Source organism: Spermophilus citellus (genome assembly GCF_964194105.1).
Source record: "Spermophilus citellus genome assembly, chromosome: 15".
NCBI lineage: Eukaryota > Metazoa > Chordata > Mammalia > Rodentia > Sciuridae > Spermophilus > Spermophilus citellus.
Window position 1 is genome coordinate 89,310,032 of NC_138195.1, and position 17,986 is coordinate 89,328,017.

The 17,986-nt window shown below is 46.2% G+C and overlaps 1 protein-coding gene across 1 annotated transcript in view; it reads left to right on the forward strand.

The window, feature by feature from the left end:
• Window positions 1–17,710, forward strand: part of LOC308634442 (scavenger receptor cysteine-rich domain-containing protein DMBT1) — a gene marked incomplete at both ends in the record, with an annotated part of 62,084 nt that extends 44,374 nt beyond the window's left edge. Inside the window, 5 exons of the mRNA XM_081268259.1 lie at window positions 9,375–9,686; window positions 11,215–11,247; window positions 12,229–12,404; window positions 14,776–15,158; window positions 17,419–17,710. Coding sequence (XP_081124385.1) covers window positions 9,375–9,686; window positions 11,215–11,247; window positions 12,229–12,404; window positions 14,776–15,158; window positions 17,419–17,710 — 1,196 coding nt within the window. The remainder of the gene's footprint in view (window positions 1–9,374; window positions 9,687–11,214; window positions 11,248–12,228; window positions 12,405–14,775; window positions 15,159–17,418) is intronic.
• Between the last annotated feature and the right edge of the window lie 276 nt (window positions 17,711–17,986).

Consider the following 17,986-nt stretch of genomic DNA (forward strand, 5'->3'; position numbering starts at 1 on the left):
GAATAATAATTTGAGTATCAACTAAAAAACTTTTCTTGGTTTCACACTTCAGAAGTTGTTTTGTACCTAACTTAATATATCTGAGGTATCAAATTTTTAAACAAAAATGTATCTTCAAAGTTCCTGATTGTTTTGCCATTTCAGCATCAGCCACAGAATTGACCGCTTCACCGGGTAATTTTATTTTCTCTCTTGCTTTCTATAAATCAGAGTGGTAGATTGTCTTACATATGATGAGGGTTGTAGTTTTTATCTCATATGAAACTAAATATCAAGCTCTTATCAAGCTAATGTAAGCTGCTTACATATTCATTAACCAGAACAATAAAAGGAACAGATTGGGTGCCTTTTGCACCTAAGGTACAGGATTCCAGTGTGTTTCTTCCCTCTTTGGTGCCACAGCTGGCCTCTGAGATCGAATTCTAGTGACCCTGCTTCACTCCTATGTTCATTAGTGTCAGCACATGGGGTATTCAGTGATTTTTTTGTGTATTCTTTTAACTCACAGGACTTCAGACATCTCAGGCAAAACCTGAATCCATATTTTCAGAAATAATGGAGCAACTCGTCTCCTGAGCATGTTTCAGAGTACAGTCCCTTCATCCGGTGTTATGCAAATTTCTGAGAATGATTTGCATAGCTACATAATTTGGGGAAATACCATATCTTCTCTTGATGATTCAGTCTATTAGCACTTTCAAGTCTCTGATGAGTCCTGCAGGGAGAGATCTCGTCTTAACTTGGTGTAACCCAATGTTTCCCAAACTTCTCATCACTTTCAGGTGGTGATGCAGCGTGGCCCTATTTGGCACCCGAGCATAACCTTGGGTTCTCTGGCTCCAGTGTTAACCAGTTGGGTAATGGTGGGCAAGTCCCCAGACCTCTTAGGCTTCTGTTTCTTTACCTGTAGAACAGAAGGATGGACACAATTCTGAAAGCCTTATCCTGGGGACTGAGTGGTCTTCACAGGTGTAGGGCACCATGGTGGGAGCTTCCCTTCTAGGGAGGTGCATGCTGCTGCAGGCCAAGACTTGGCTTGGCTCTCCAAAGTAAGCGACCAAAGTGTCCTTTTGTAAAAGTCCTTCTTCTACACACCAGGGATTGTCCTAGGGCTTGAGATGGTCATTGTGCAGCTCTATAAGTTGGAGAAATACCACCTCAACACAAAGCAGCTCAACTCACATTTTCTTTGAACTGTAAACAGTTATGAGAGTGGCCCATAGTCTGCATTTCCAAAATCTCAAAAGCCTTCTGCCAGGCTTGGTAGACTAACCTCTAAGGGAAATTATGATGAAACACAATTCCCTTTTGTGGCTACAGCTATGAGAATTGCCCGCAAAGTCTTTTAGGCAAGGACAAGTTAGATATGGGACCATCACAATGTAACAATTCCTGAGAGTTGGAAGAATCCTTAGAGATCGCTCAGATCAGAAGTCACAAATGGGCAGCCCTGGACAAGTTTTGACCCACAAATGAATTTAGATTCAGACAACCCAGCATTGCCAATGCATGTTTAAATTATTTTTAATCCCACATTTTGAAAACAAAAGTTGTTGGTGGTGGTAATGGTGTTGTGTTGTTGTTGTTGTTTTAAGAATCTATATTTCAGGCTTTCTTCCTTTTCTTTTTTCTTTTTGTGATGTTAGGGATTGAACCCAGGATCTCATGCATGCGGGGCAAGTGCCCTATCACTGAGCTGCATTTCCAGCCCAAGATTTCCAGCTTTAATTGGAAAATCTGAGAGTGAGAACTAGTATTACACACCTCATGAGCAATAATTGCCTGGGGCTAAGTAGGGCAGGGTGGCCCCTTCACATGGCACCTGACCTCTCATATTCTCCTGGCCTGCAGCATCTCCATTTGCAAGCTCAGTGCTTCTTAGAGTTGAATATACACATAACTCACTTGGGAATTTTCTCAAAATGCAGATTTGGATTCAATGCATCCCAAGAGTCTGCATTTCTAACAACAGGATACTGAGGCTATTAGTCCTTGGATTGGTCCTTCAGATGCTGCAGGACCTGAAGTTTAGAGATGCAAAAGGACTTGTACAAGGTCAATTGCTCCATTACACAACACTAGAGACCACAGTCACTCAGGTCCCAGACTCATACACTACCACCCTCGTTATTTGTTTCCTTTATCTTGATTACATAGGCTAGGAGAATCAAATAGGAACAAAGCATAATCAACTGTGCTGAGACACATTTATAAATAGGGGTCATTCTTGTGAAAATTTTTTACCAATGAACTTGATCAACAAAGATGTTATTTAAATACAATTTATCTTTTGCTTGTTTTGACAGTTTCTACTTCAACTTCAGCCACAGATTTGATCCTCACGACCAGTAACAAATTTCCTGAGGCTTGTCCCCCTTCTGCCTATCTCAGGGATAGTTATTTGTGGAAAGTCTACCAAGATAGTACAATTAGCCCTCTATTTGCTGGGGAGTCACTTGGTTAAATTAATCCCTTAGAAAATAGTCTAGGATCCAGAAGCAGACAAAGAGGGCCTCTAGGTGGCCACATTGAGATCCCAACATTCAATCCTAAATAAAGTACTTGGGTGCTCATGGAGGGATGTGTTTGTGCATGAGCTGCTCTCTCAGATCCAGCCGTCCTCCTTTCTACACACTCCAGTAGCTGGCTACCAGGCCTCCCTATTGGCTGCATGTTAGGAAAGAAAAAATGTTTGGAGGTAGAGTACAGAGGATGGGAGGGGTAACCCTCATAGAAGAGCCACATTGACAATCCAGGAAATGCTAGCAGGTGCTCCAAGAGCTACAGAAATGCTCAGAAAAGCCATTTAATGTCACCAGACTTTCTAACTACAACAGTATGGAACCAAAACGTCATTTACTTACCTTGATGTCCCTTTGAGGTGCTTCTGTGTTCCATCCCTAAACAACAATGGCATTCTTCCTGAGGACTCCGAATCAGGCAGATGGGAACACCGTCAGTGTCTTTTGTTCAAAAGGACTAAGATCTTATAAAGGGAATCAAGTAATATGTATGTTCTTGTGCCTGACACAAATATAAACTTGCATCATATCAGAATTTATTTATACTATCATAGCGCATGTGTTTTAACTTGGATACTTAAATTCTTATTTGGGAAGACAGGAAATAATTAGTCCCCGTTTTTCCAAGAATGAAGATTAGTACATGAGACCCCAGTAAAGGCATACTTGGGCCTTTCTGCAAAACTTCCTGATGGAATGATGTATATCTCCATGTTTCACATCTAGGCACAACTGTCACTCCAGAGGAAGAGACTCCTTCGCCTGGTAATGCCTCTACCCCTGCACTGCACACGTCGGCAGCACAAGGGTCTGCCACTCCAGGCCTGGGAGTGGGCTAGTGTCAGGTTGTCACTGTCTTTGAGCACCTCATCCAGGACGGACCTGTGCCAGGCAGAAGGGCATGGGAGGGGAGCTCCCTGGCCAGGTCAGCTCACCTGTTAGAGGTTCTCAGGCCATCTGTGTTTCTCATTTCATGGCAAAAGTCATCCATTTGCTTGTGTTGTCTTTTCATCCTCTCTGTCTATCCATGAGTTGGTCCCCTTTTTGAGGGCAGCAACTATATGTAGTTTTATTGACTCTTTTGCTCCAGAATTAGCCCAGTGCCTGGCACCGGGGAATGGGCAATCAAGAAGTGTGAATCAATTAAATGAAAGTTAGGTGTTTTAGTCAGCTTTTTTTGCTGCTGTGACTAAAGGGTCTGACCAGCACAATTATAGAGGAGGAAACGTTTATTTGAGGGCTCAGAGTCCATAGAAGGCCAGCTCCATTCCTTGGGCCTCGAGGTGATGCTGAACTTCATGGAGGGAGAGGGTGGCAGAGGGAAGCAGCTCACATCACAGTGATCAGAAGGCAGAGAGACGACTCTACAGATACAAAATACATATACCCCAAAGCCATGCCCCAATTCCCACCTCCAGCCACACCCCACACTTCAGTTACCTCTCAATTAATCCCACCAGGGATTAATTCACTGATTGGGTTAAGACTCTCACAACCCTATCAATTCTCCTCTGAACCTTCTTGCATTGTCTCACATGTAAGCTTTGGGGGACACCTCACATCCAAACCATAATATCAGCTTTCTGTGCTCTAGGGACAAAGAGAAGAAAACAAGTTAACTATAAAGCAGTGTTTTCTTGCCCTTTGGTAGATTTTAACCAATTATCATTTCTTATTTCCAGGATCTTTGGATATTGCTATAACCACTCCAACAGGTAATTTAAATGTTATTTTGGATTTCATCTTGTTTGCTGCAATTTTTTTTAATTTCCAGTGAATTCATTAAATAACCATTTATGTGTTGACCAAATTCTTGGATTCTTTAGTAATCTTTTGAGTTTTTAATATGCTTATATTGACCCGGCTCAATGTTCCTGTATCTTCTGGAACCACAGCCCCTGGCATGACTAATCACCTCCTTGCCGTTTCTGTTTGTCTGCAGCTTCCATCCCAACTGCTGTGACCTCTTCACCAGGTACAATCTGCCTGTCGTCCCTTCAAGTGCCTCTTCTTAGAGCTCTGTTTATCACACTAGTTGGCTTCATGAAAACTTTGCCCCAATGCAACCTTGGTAAGAACAGAAGGCTGGTGTGCCCCCAAGGGTACTTAAGTCCCCTCTCCCCTTTACCTACAGATGTTTCTTCAACCCCAGAAGATGCAACCTCTCTAACTGGTAAAGTCTCCCACTATGCTTTTCAAATCCATGAGATTTGCTCCTTATTTGTTGCACTCTGTTTAGAAAATGAAGCAACCACAGGTGCACTAAGCTTAGGTGGAAATGGCTGTAACCACACAAATGAATAGTTCATAGGGTCGGGGGATCCCAAGCAGGTCATGAAAACCCACAACACAGAAGTCACAGCACTGGCTGGGGCTGGGGCTGGGGCTGGGGCTCAGTGGTAGAGCACTTGCCTAGCATGTGTGAGGCACTGGGTTTGATCCTTAGCACCACATAAACAAATAAATAAAGACACTGTGGAGAAAAAAATCTAAAAAAGAAGTCATGAGGCCACCTCCTGCTTGGGACAGCCCACTCCACATTCTCTGGAGTACCTGCATTTCTCTAAATAAACCCTCATGTGTATTCGAAAAAAGGAAAGAGAGAGAGGGAGATTAGGTGGGAGGGAGGAAAAGAGGGAGGGGCAGGGAGGGAGGGATGGAGAAAAAAGAAAAGGAAAGGAGCCTACTTATGACCACGTGGACCACAACGTGAAGCTCAAGGAAATGACACCCAGCATTGCCACACTCGGTTCCCAGTGTCCTGTTCTCTTGGTTTATACACAGAAGCAACTTCAGCCTCAACAGAAGTGGACGCTTTCTCTGGTAATGTTCCTCCCTGTCACATTTCCCGAGTTAAACGTGATCAACTTTTTCTCTGGCAATGAACACACGCATCGATGCTCACTCCATGGCCCAAGACCCGTATGCATAGAGCCCAGGATCCTCCTCAGAGCGGGAGCGCCACGCCCCTTGGCTCAGCCATAGACACAGAAGAGGCACCTCCAGCAGGAACACTCTGCCTGCTGCCCTGGTCTTGATCAGACACGCCCGAGGGAGGACAGGGCTGGGGTCCACACCTTGCCTGCTCGGCCGGGTGTGCTATGGTTGAGGCCATGCTGTCAGCCGGCCAGCACACCCCAGCACCCGCACAGAGAGCTGGGTTGTGAGGGTGTTGATTCTGCTCATTTGCTCTTCAATTTTCTGACTCTGAAGGTCAAACCAAAACATTCTTCTCCTCCATTCGCAGATACAATTCCCACTCCCCCGCCTTCAGGAGAAGCGCCTTCTTCACCAGGTACGCTCTCTGCTCTTTGCAGTCCCTGTGAGTGACTTTCTGAGCATCCTCAGCCCAGCAAGAATTAACACACCCAGAATAGACACTTCCTGTTTCCTTAGGCAAGGTCAGGAGAAGCCAGTCATGTCCAGAGGGTTCCAGACCACTCCCACTCACTGGTTATGAAACTGAACACTTGAAGGCAGGTGCTGGGCAGATTGAACAGGACAAAAGAACCTCAAATGCCGAGCCCAGAGGAGCCCTTAGAGCTGACCCAGACCAGGTTTCTCCAACGAGATTCTCATGTGCATGTGAACTCCTGCAGAACTTGTTCCAGCGCAGATCCAGTGGCTCCCAATAGACCTGGACTCTGCATTTCTAACAGGTTCCCCAGTGCTGCTGGTTATGGACCCCGTTGGAGATGTAAAGAACTGAACCACCACCTTCATTTTGAAGGAAAATGAGGCCCAGAGATGAAAGACATTTGCCTGAGGTCACAGAGTTGGTCAGGCAAAGCCAGGTCCCAACTCCCATCCAAAGTCCTTTCAGCTCCCAGGCTTTGCTGATGAATCCATTTGTGGGACGCCCCCCCCTGTCCCCGCACAGCGACATCTTCAGTGATGAGGCTCTGCTGAGCTTGTTTCCTTTCTTTCTTTCCTTGTCAAGCCCTGGTTCCTTTGGCCATATGGGGGTAAAGCTCAGTGAAGCCGAGGGTTAGTCCTTCCTTTTCCCTAGCGTGTGACATGGCTTCCTTCACTCCTTCCCTCCCGCCCTCCATTTCGAATTCCCTCACCACCTTCCTTTCTGGCCTTCACCACGTCTCCATTTACATCAGAAGATCCCCTCCCTGGTGGTCCCCACTGGCTCTCGACACCAAAAGAGGCAGGTTTTCTTTGTGGCTGTCAACTGGGTACAGATCAGGTGGCACTTCCACGCCTTTAGGAAAGCTTGACAGCCCAAATCACTTCCTGTTGCTACAGGAGACCTTCCTCAGGGTAAAGACAGGAGTGGTGGCCGCAAACCCTCCTCCTCCCTGAGTCACCACCCTGAGCCCAGGGTGAACAACTCCCAGATCCTAAGCTCAGGAAAAGCAGAGTGCTTAGAATCTGCCTGTGGCCCTACAGGTTTGAACTGTGCATGACCTTGTCATGTTATACAGTCCCTCTGAGCCTCCTTTTCTAAAATAAGAAAAACACTCCTGGGTTGGTCATCGTAAGCTTTAGAGACATAGATTACCTGACAGGTTGTGGATGCTGCAAATGAGAATCATTCTTGCTCCATCTTACAAATGCCAACTTCTCATACATAATCATTTCATCCTGAATGGATAAATCCACAAAATAAGTGCATACCCCTCAGGAGAACAGGCTTGTTTTCATAAACTTGTAGTCTACAGTGTAAAATCACAATGAGGCTAAATTTTAATACTTCATTTTCAACTAGAATTTTTTTTTTGGCAGCTACAGATTCAATTTCAACAAAAGTGACTCCATCATCTGGTAATGATCACATACCTGTTGCAAGATTATTCTTCTTTTCAAAAATTCAGTATATTTATATATCTTTTATGACCATTGAATAAATTATTTTTTTCTGAAGACTAAACAGTATGTAAGACCACTTATTATATTTTGACCCAAGAAAATAAAACTTACTGGACAGTATTTCTGCATTTAAACAAAAGTAGAAGCTTAAACAAAAGTATGGCTGTCCAGAATTAGAGAAAACATTTGATTCCTCTTCCACTTTGACTATAAATATGTGACTTTGAGGGGACTCATTTTAAGGATTTCATTTTTTTTTTTTTTACAGTTACAATTTCAGTTGAAGAAGAAATGGTCCCTTTACCTGGTAAGTTTTGTCTGTTTCAGAGCGCTAATAATACTGTTCGGATCATATTTCTTTTGCACTTAAATTTTGTTTATGAGCTAGTTCTTTGTATATGTACAGACACACGCACTGTGGTTCATGGGTCCACCCAAAACTCACCTCCCAAGACCTCACTCGAGATGTGTACTCACACTCATACCTCTGACCCCATGCTGGGAATCAAACCCAGGTCCCTAGCATGCCCAGCAAGTGCTCTACCACTGAGCTACACCCCGCCTCCACAGTCCCAGTTCAAACAAGCCTGGGTATCATGCTTCCAATATTGCAGCAGCCAGGTAGGCCAGGAGAGTCCAGTCATCCTGGATTGGTATACTGCCACCAGAAAAAGTGATGAGTGGGATTTATTAACACTCCCTAGGGGCTGGGGCTGTAGCTCAGTCGTAATGTGCTTGCCTCATATGTGTGAGGCGCTGGGTTCGATCCTCAGCACCACATAAAAATAAATAAAGATACTGTATGTTTATCTACAACACTCCCTAAGCTTCTTCCATATGGCAAACGGTGCAGAAAATTAGAAATACGGCCACTACAAGCCAATTTGTGCCAAAAAATATTTAGACATCTGTGGGTACAGCACATGAACATAATACAGTCATGTGCCCCATAACAGTATCTCAGTCGATGGTGATCCCATATGGTTATATGGCCTTGAGATACCGTAGCCGTCTTCTTCTGTAAGTACATTCTATGATGTTATACGACAAAGTCACCTGACCACGTGTTCTCAGAAGGTATCCCCATTGTTAAGCAATACACAACTACAAGTTTTACTTTTGATTGTTTTTACTCTTTAAATCACTCTTTTAGAGTATCATATATACAATTACACACATCTACAAGTTTTGACTAATGTAACTGCCACCACAAGCAAAACAGAATATAAAAAAAGACTTAGAATATTTCCACCATCCCAGGAAATTCCCTCCTTCACTAGGTAACATCTGATCGGCTTTCTAGCTTTGTAGTTTGGGGTTTTTCCCTAGAACCTTATGGAATGAAACCAAATAATATGAGACCCTGTTGTGTCTTAATTTATTTAAATTGTTTCTGAGATTCATCCCATGTGTTGTAATGGATCCTTTTCTTTATTTAGTAATATTCCATAATGTGCATACACAATCTATTCATTCTCCTATGCCTGGGTACTTGGGTTGTTTCCAGTTTGAGGCTAATGTGCATGGAAAATTCTACTATGTATAAATCTTTTTGTGGGTACATGTTTTCATGCATCTCAAGTAAATATGGAGGAGTGGAATAGCTAGGTCATATGATATAGTTTTTATAGTTAAAATATAAGCTCTTACTCATCAACAGTAAAAGTAATTTCATAGGACATATTTTGTTGGATGAGTTAGGGCAGAGCTTTAATTTAGAACAATCATTTTGTAAAGATTGGGAGGAGAGTTGTTTGACTTTTACCTGATAATACTTTTATTTTTGTTTTTGAGTTTTGTGTTTTTGTTACAAGATTAAATTATAAGTGTCTAGGAAACTAGGCTTGCCCATAAAGGACACTCCTTGAGGGCTTCGGGTAATTTAACTTGACTTTGAAGGAGAGAGAGAACTAGGAACAGCAAAACCGTAAATAGAACTCGTTTCAGCCTCATACCTCCTGCTGCAAGTGACACCTGAGAGGTGTGCAGGGTGGACGCCCAGGTGCAGCTTCTGACCATGTCTCTTGCCCGCAGACCTTGCGCTGCGCCTGGCGGGCGGACGGGGCCGCTGCGAGGGCCGCCTGGAGGTGCGGCACGAGGGCGTGTGGGGCACGGTGTGCGACGACCACTGGAACATCAGGAACGCCCGCGTCGTGTGCCGCCTTCTGGGCTGCGGCCGAGCGCTGGGCGCCCCGGGCCGCGGCCGATTCGGCCCTGGCATCGGGCCCATTCTGATGGACGACGTGCGCTGCACGGGCCACGAGGACGCACTGGAGCGCTGCGCCCACGCGGGCTGGGCGCGACACAACTGCAGGCACAGCGAGGACGCGGGCGTGCTCTGCGCAGGTACCGGCTCCTCGCGCGTCCTGGGCCTGGAAGTGTCCCAAGGCTCTGCCCAGCACCACCCCTGAGCACGCCCAGGTCCAAACTCAGCATCCCAGGAACGGCAGGATACCTAGGTGGTCAGTGTTTTAACCATCAGGCTCAGGAGTTGACTTATCAGTTTTATTTAATTCCAACTCAGTGCCATATTTGTTCTGAAATATAGCTAAAAGGTTGACTTAAAGTCATAAAATGATGAAGGGCATAGATCCTGCTTCTGTCCCACTGCAGTTGGTCCCCTTCCTTTTTCAATCTCTGAGGAGGCCTCCAAGGGCGCAATTTTGGGGCAACACGGCATCCTGACCTAACCCTCAGAAGTCAAAAAGACACCCACAGTGTCCCAGATTCCCTTGTGTCCTTTTTATCTGAGATTTGGCTGATACCTTTGCTGGAATATATATTTATGTTGTGGTTGGACACAATACCTTTATTTTATTTATTTATTTTTATGTGGTGCTGACGATTGAACCCAGCACCTCGCATGTGCTGAGCGAGCGCTCTACTGCTGAGCCACAACACCTGCTCCTGGAATATATTTTATTGTCACTCTGCATCCACCCGTGGCATCTGACTTCCACAGGATGACTTCCTTCTGCATAGAGTAGGGGTCACTTGCATTTGTCCTCAGCCCTAAGTTGACCTGTAAGTCTCTCGCAGTTACGGAATTCTAAGATTTGCATGAATCTGATCTCATGTTGTCTGTTCCATTCTTAGTTTTTTACACATGATCAAAGGAATTGCTGCCATTGCCTTTACCCTTATGTAGGTGCTACCTGGTTTTGCATACAGGTGGAGCCCAAGTAGGAAAGCTATCAGAGCCCCCTGGTGACAACACTAATTCTGCAGAGAACCAAGCAATTTGAGTCTGCACTGGGGTCATGGGGTCCTCATCTTTTAGATCATTTTCATTGTGCCTATTTGCAGTTCCAGCCATTCCTAGTGCTGTCAGGAGACCCACTCTCAACAACAATCCCTTTTTCCTTCTTGTGTTATACACCCAGTGGGTTTCCTTTCATGGACTACAATGTCCAAAGGACTAGTGGTCTGGGGCCCAGAGTGTCTGAAGGGGTTGAGTGAATCAGGCCAGCCATGCTTCCTGGGCTGATTGGGGCCCAGGGTACTGTCCTGTTTTGCTTCTCAGCCTGAAGTCCTAAGTGTGCCATGTTCATGAAATGGGACACCAGCCAGAGTTCCTGCCTATGGTGGTATTTATCAGCTTGGAAGTCCTGTGCTTATTGTCTCTTGCTCCAACAAGTCCTGCTGTTGATGAGACCCATAGTCTCAACTCTAGTCCACATGTGCCAGGATCCAGCTCCATCAGGAATGCCTGGGCCTTCCTCTCCCTTGCAGGCCCTGGACTATTCTCATGCCATTGTACTCCAGCTTTAGTAGCCAAATCAGACGAGACCACTTAGTACACTTCTTGTCTACAGCATCCTCTGCCCGTGTTTCAGCTCTGTTGACATTCGCCCTCATCATCTCTCCTTGCCAGGTCCAGCGGACTCTGCTGTGCCCAAGGACAATGGTAAAATCACCTTCCTTCAAAGATCTGAGGCTACTAAAAGGGGGAGCTAAGAGGGAGATGAATGGAGAGGAAAACGCTGCTGTGAGGGGGACCCGCCTGTGTTTCCACTGAGACCTCTGAGGTTTCTGTCCACTGTGGGCTGGAGGAGGTTGGCAGAGAAGCCCCTTAGCACCCAGGCTCTCACTGGTTGCCTCCAGCTTATCTCCACACCAACACCCAGATAGACAGGTCCAGGCTCAGCTTTTCTCTTATAGAAAACAAGCTGTCCTTTAAATTCTTAGATAAAGCTCCATCTCATGGCCCATGGGAAATGTGCTGTGGGCAGGATTCCCTGTGGATGTGATTTGACCTTAAAGCCTTTTTGGACAAGGGGGAATGTATTGGTCAGTTTTCATTGTTATGACAAATAGCCTGAGAAAAACAACTTAAAGGAAGAAACATTTATTTTTGGCTCATGGTTTCAGAAGTTTCAGTCTGTGGTCAGCAGGCTCCATTGCTCTGGGCCTGAGGTAAGGCAGAACATCATGGCAGAAAGGTGTGGTAGAGGAAGGCTGCTCAGCTCATGGCAGCCAGGAGGCAGAGAAGGAGAGAGATGGGGGTCAGGGGACTGAGGATGAGAAATAACTCTTCCAGGGCACTCCCAGTGACTTACTTCCTCCAACCATGCCCTGCTGCCTGGCGTGCCCACCACTTCTCAGTAGTTCATCCAGCTATCAATGGACCAGTCCACTGATAAGAATCCCATCAGTTCCCCAAAGCCCCAGACAACTTTAAGCCTCTGAGGGGCATTCCAGATGCAAGCCATCACAGGGGATATAAATAAAGTCAATGAAAGTCAAGTCCTGGCTGGTGATGAAGAGAACCGAGCCAGCCCCTGCCCAGAGCACCGCCCATGGTACTTTTAGAAATAAACAACCCACACCTCTGACCTACAAGTCCATTGTACCAGGTTCTCTTTGTCAAGATCTCCCCATTCTGCAGCCCAGCTCTTCTGCTTGCCCCACCTCTTCCGAGCTGTCATAGACCGAGGCTATCTCCGGAGACTGGGCTACTCCTCCTGGGACATCCACTTAAATGATAATCTGTGTCGCCCACAAGTCAGTGGGCGCTTCCTGATCTTCAACATTCCATACGGCCACTGCGGCACTGTCCGGCAGGTAAGAAATCCGTAAGGAGGTGGTACCCTTCTAAGGATGGAGACCAAGGAGAGGACCTTGGAAACCTGAACTACCTGTTGAACACTTGTGTCAGGACAGAGGAAAAACTCAGCCACGACTTCATTTCTCAGTTTTGGGAGACCTAGGGAAGCTCGATAATTTATCTGAAACTTTCCGTCCTCTGGGGAATTTAGGACACTGAACTTGGGATACGCTGCAACAGGTGTTGAGTGCTGATGTGTGACAGATATGTGAGTGAATGGACAAGTGGATCAATGTATTCTCTCAGCTCTGAAGCCAAAGCATTTTCCACAGCAGACTTCTAGACTGGGCATTAGGTCACACCTGCCATGTGCAGCTGTCGTGCAGATGAGGGAGGACAGATTGTTTGTCTGACTGTTATGTTTCAAACCAAGTTTCCACAAACTGGAAAGCAGACATCTAGAATATTTGTGAATGGCAAGTTTATATGCCTATTTAATTTTCCTAAACTACCTGTTTATTTCACAAAACCATGACATTGAAATTAAGGAAACTAGCATACTAAAGGTGTAGGAAAAATGTACAACTGTGTCATCCTTTTTCTCAGTATAATTAACAATATAATATGTTCCAAAGCAAGATCCTTATGCTGTTCTTCTATTCTTCTGCATCCCCATTTAGACACCTACAAAAAGCCCACCTGACATTGTTAGAGGTCAGATTCAGTCAAGCGATTTACATGACCCAAAAGAGCCATGAATTCCATACTTCACATTTGATCTGTTATGACAGATCAATGGTGATTCAATGACAGACCATGGTCATTCTTATCCTTTCATTTCTGTGGTCCACTTCAGAGGTTCCTGCCCCCAGGGCCATGCTGGAAGCCCCCACATGTCTGGAAGATGGGCAGCCCCAGGCATTGCTGGTCTACGGGGAGGATCCTACGGATGTCCTGTCTGGCCCTGGCTGGTCCAGCTGGCCTAGAAAAGCCCATGTTCTGACCTCAGAGCACAGCAGTCAGCAACCACATAGGATGGAGGCCAGTCCAAGGGCACCCTGAGGAAAACATTGTCACAGGAAGGTTCTGGGTCTGATTTCAAAGTCAGTGGCTGAGCAGTCACCTAGATGCTAAGGACATGGCAGCCGCAGAACTGACGGTTCCTGCCCTATGGCTTTTCTGTTCAAGGAAACAGAGCTGAGCCCTGAACGAGTCTTTTGAGTAGTGAAGAGGGGAAAGAGGGTCATCAAACAAGGACTGCCATTGGGGCATGGCATGGGGTGGAAGGGATACCACTTTAAACAGTGGTGGCTGAGGAGCCACGGCTGAGTGGCGAGGTGGAGCAGAGTGGCCAGGTAGGCGCAGGAGAGGCGCGCCAGGCTTGGCTAGAGCAGGGTGGGGCAGCCGCAAGCTGGTTGTGGGTGGGTGAGGAAGAGACTCAGGGCCAGAGTCCAGGGGCAGATTAGAAGGGCACAGGGCCATGTGGCCAAGGAGTTTGGCTTTTGTTTTAAGCTGTACGTTCTCAAGGAGGGCAGTCCTACCCCTTGTGGGGGAGGAGAGCTAGATGTTGGTTCTTAGGAGCAAAAGCAATAAAATCTTCCTTTATGGATAAAACACGAGCATTACACAAATGATATATTTGTCATATTATGGGGGCCGGAAAGAGGGCAGGATGAGTAGGAAAGAAGGGGTCTAGAAAACTCCTTCCAAAGACCATAATGGAGAAAAGGTTGAGAAGCACTGGCCTCAGCTGGCAGAGAGGGCAGAGAGGGAAGGGCCCCAAGGCAGTGAGTCCAGGATCTGAGTCCTGATGCTATGGCTTCCTAAACCAGAGGCCCTGCACAAGCTGAGCCTCTAGACCTCCACGCAGGGAACAGGAAGGAGGCAGCGAGAGGCAGCGAGAGGCAGGGACCGCTATCAGCATCCCCTCGTCCTCCGCAGGTCACATTGGAGTTGAAGGAGCAAGGCTGGGGCCAACGGCCGCAGGGTCAGGCCTGAAGCTCACCTGAAGCCAGACTGGTCTGGGGCTCAAGGGTAGGCAGGAAACACGAGCCACAGCATGGGGTGGCCTGGGGGTGGCTGAGAGAGTGGAGCATGTTCAGGGACTCAAGAGAGAGCAAGCTGTAGGCTGCCATCATGGGCTTGACAGCCAGCTCCTAGGGGCACAGCTTGGCCCTCAGAGAGAAGGGGTTCCCGCCCACCAGGAGCTCCCACAGCACCCACACGTTGTGTTATCCCTTCCTGGCATTAAGCTCCCCAGAGGTCCAGGAGTGCCCTCCAGCACATCAATGAGCTGGTGCCCATCAGGAGAGGGAGGAGCGGTCTCGGGGCAGGTGCTTGTCAGGGAGCCAGGAGCACTGGCCACCAGCTCCCCTCTTGTCCTCACAGGAACACCTCGGCTCCCTCAGCTACTCCAACTCCATCAGAGGCCGGATACGGGGCCACTCGGGCCGAGTGGTTGTGCGGCACAAGGTGCCCCAGGTGAAATTCACCTGCAAGGTGAACAGTCCATCCGCAGTTGAAATCGTTCATGGAGCTGATGACCAGACAGAGGGTGCCGGCTACGATGTGTCCATTTCATTTATCCAGTCTCCCGGGTCCCAGCCTATGGGGGGCATGGTGCCATACTCCGCCAGCCAGAGGAAAGAGGTCTTCCTCCAGGCTACCCTGCATAGCGCCGATCCCAGCCTGAGGGTCTTGGTGGATACTTGTGTGGCTTCTCCAGATCCCCATGATTTCACAACCATCAAGTATGATTTGATCCAGAAGGGGTAAGGAAAATGGAAGCCCTTCCTTGTTGACTGTAATATCCACACGCATTCCTTTAGGAACCTGTGGCCTCTGATCTGGAGGTCCTAACCTGGAGCATTGTGCAAGGGTCCTCACCAGAGGCTGAGTGGGGGGTCCTCCTAGCCCCGGATTCCAGTGGGGGATATAGTAATAGGCAGCCTGAACAACCTCCCTTGACATGCCAAGCACTCCTGGACAGACCCCTGCTGCTCTGCTCCACCCTTTCAGGCCTAAGCCTCCCTTCCTTTCTAGTTTTATGGTTAAGACTCCTACTCATGATCCCCTTTGAGGCATTTGACCAATACTGATGGGCTAATGGGTTTTCCAAACTAAGCTTAGTTATTCTAGTGAGATTGCTCTGGCTCCTTTGGCCAACCAAGTGACTTTCCAAATTAGAACTTAGGCAAATGGTCTGCCTTTCTAGCTCCCCTGTCCCCTAACAGGGACAAAATGTTAATGGATGGGCAGTTGCCACCAAAATCTTATCGCTTACTCAACAGCACCGTTAGCATGGTGAAAGCTGCAGCGGTCTAAAGCCCATGAGAAGCACTGCAGCTCCTCCAAAGGCCAAGGGAGGAGCAAGACAGCACCTGCCAAGGTGGTGTGAGCACAGGCCCAGGAGGTGTATGCAGTGGCACTAACCTGCCCTGAGTCCCAGAGTGAAGAATCCCTCCCCGTCAATCCTCCCTATGAATGTATTAGGGCAAGAGGTTCCATTTGGTGCCAGAATCTAACAACCAACACATTTTCTTTCTTCTTTATGTTTAATTTGCTCTTCTTTCTCTAGTATTTTGAAACTGAGATGATTGATTTCTTCTTTTCTAATCTATTTTGAATGTTGTGAACCACCCTCTCAAGCACCATCTTAGCTATCTCCCACAAATTTTGATGTGGGGTATTCATTTTCACTTAGTTCAAAATATTTTTAAATATCGCTTGAGACCGCCCCATGGGTTGCTTAAAAGTGTGTGGTCTACTTTCTCTATATTGGGAAATTTTTTTCCAGCAATATTTCTGTCATTGATTTCTAGTGTAATTTTATTGTAATCTGAGAATGTATCTTGTGTGATCTCTATTCTTTTCAATTTGTTAAGATGCTTCTTATGGCCCAGAATGTGGTCTTTCTGGATGAAATTCCACGTGGGCTTGAGGAGAATGTGTATTCTGCTTTTGTTGGACGGAGTGTTCTAGAAACGCCAGTTCGCTCTGGTGCATTAATAAGGTGCCCTCGGCCATCTACATCCTTTCTGGTTTTGTGCCTGCTGGGCCTACCAATCACTGATAGAAGGATATTGAAGAGTCCAGCTGTGGTGGCAAGTCTGTCAGTTTCTCTTTGCGGTTCTGTCAGTTTGCCTGTGTATTTTGATGTTCCACTGTAGGGAGGGTGTACGTTGCGGTTTGTGAATTGGATTAAGGACTAATCCTTATCTTGGTTATCTTCGTTAAAGATCATCTTCTTGGAGGGTTGATTATGTTATATGATGTCCCTCTTTGTCCCTGATAATTACCCTGTCTCAGAAGTTTGTTCTATTGAAAATTGACCCAGCTGCCCCAGCTTTTGTTTGATTAGAGTTCACATGAAGTATCGTTCTCCATCCCTGTGCTTTTGTCTGTGTCTTTGAATTTAAAGTGGGTTTCTTGGAGACAATGTGTAACTCTAGCTCAATCTTTGTTGTTGTTGTTGTTGTTTTAAAATCTACTCTTTTTTATCTACTCTGTCTTTAAATTGGCATATCTGGACCATTCATGTTGCTGAGAGAGTTAAATTAAAATCAAACATCTATGCATTGTATTTGTTCTTTGTTTCTCCCCCCACCCTCCCTTTCGGTGCTTTCTCTGGTTTTAATTGAGCATTTTCTGTGATTCCATTTTAGCTCCTTTTGATGTGTTGTCTATACTTCTTTCCTTCACTTTTTCAGTGGCTGCCCTAAGATTTGAAAATAAAATTAAATAATCTTCAAATAATTCAACCCACTTATAATCTTCCTTTTGGACAAAATAGACTAATCCTTCTGAAGGCAAGAGTTGTAGCTGGTATGTAATTACCTTGTTTTCACTGCGTTTATTTTGTGGCTAGGTATAGTGACTTTCCATTCATAGTAGTGTTAAAACACAGTGTAGTCATTTCTTTGGAATGGGTAGTAGAAAGACTCCATCTGGATTTCAGAGGTCTGTGGTTTAGAGCAATTTCACACTATACTTGAGATTAATCTCTTGGCTTGGGGTTTTTCTTCCCACCAGGTGCATCAAAGACAAAAGCTTTGCCAACCTCCAATCCCACCAGAAGAATGTGGCCCAGTTCAAATTCAACGCCTTCAGCTTTCTTGACAGCTACGATGTGATCTATCTGAAGTGTGAGATTGCTGTGTGCAGAGATGGGGACTCTTCCTCTCGCTGCTCCCAGAGCTGTGCAGGGCGGAGTAGGAGGGGTACAGGCCTCGCTGAGGCCAAGGAAAAGCAGACTGAGCACTTCCCAGTGGTCGGGCCACTGGAGATCCACAGAGCAGCTGCTCAGAGCAAGACCCTCGTGTGATGTCTGCAGCTTTCATGTAAATCTGTTAGAAAGTAGGAAGGAAGGCCCATTTCCTTCAGTGAAGCAGTGTTTGACAAATCAGACATTATCTACGTAGAGACAGGTGAACGAAACAGAAGAGATTGCTTCTCTGAGGTGTGTCACTAAATAAACCTTCTCAGTTACTCTTTGTAGGCTCAAAATGCTGACTTTCTAATTCTTTACTATCAAGAACTGTTGTCTTAAAGTGTACGAATTATTATCAAAAGCAGGGTTGCCTCCTACCCCATGGCCAAT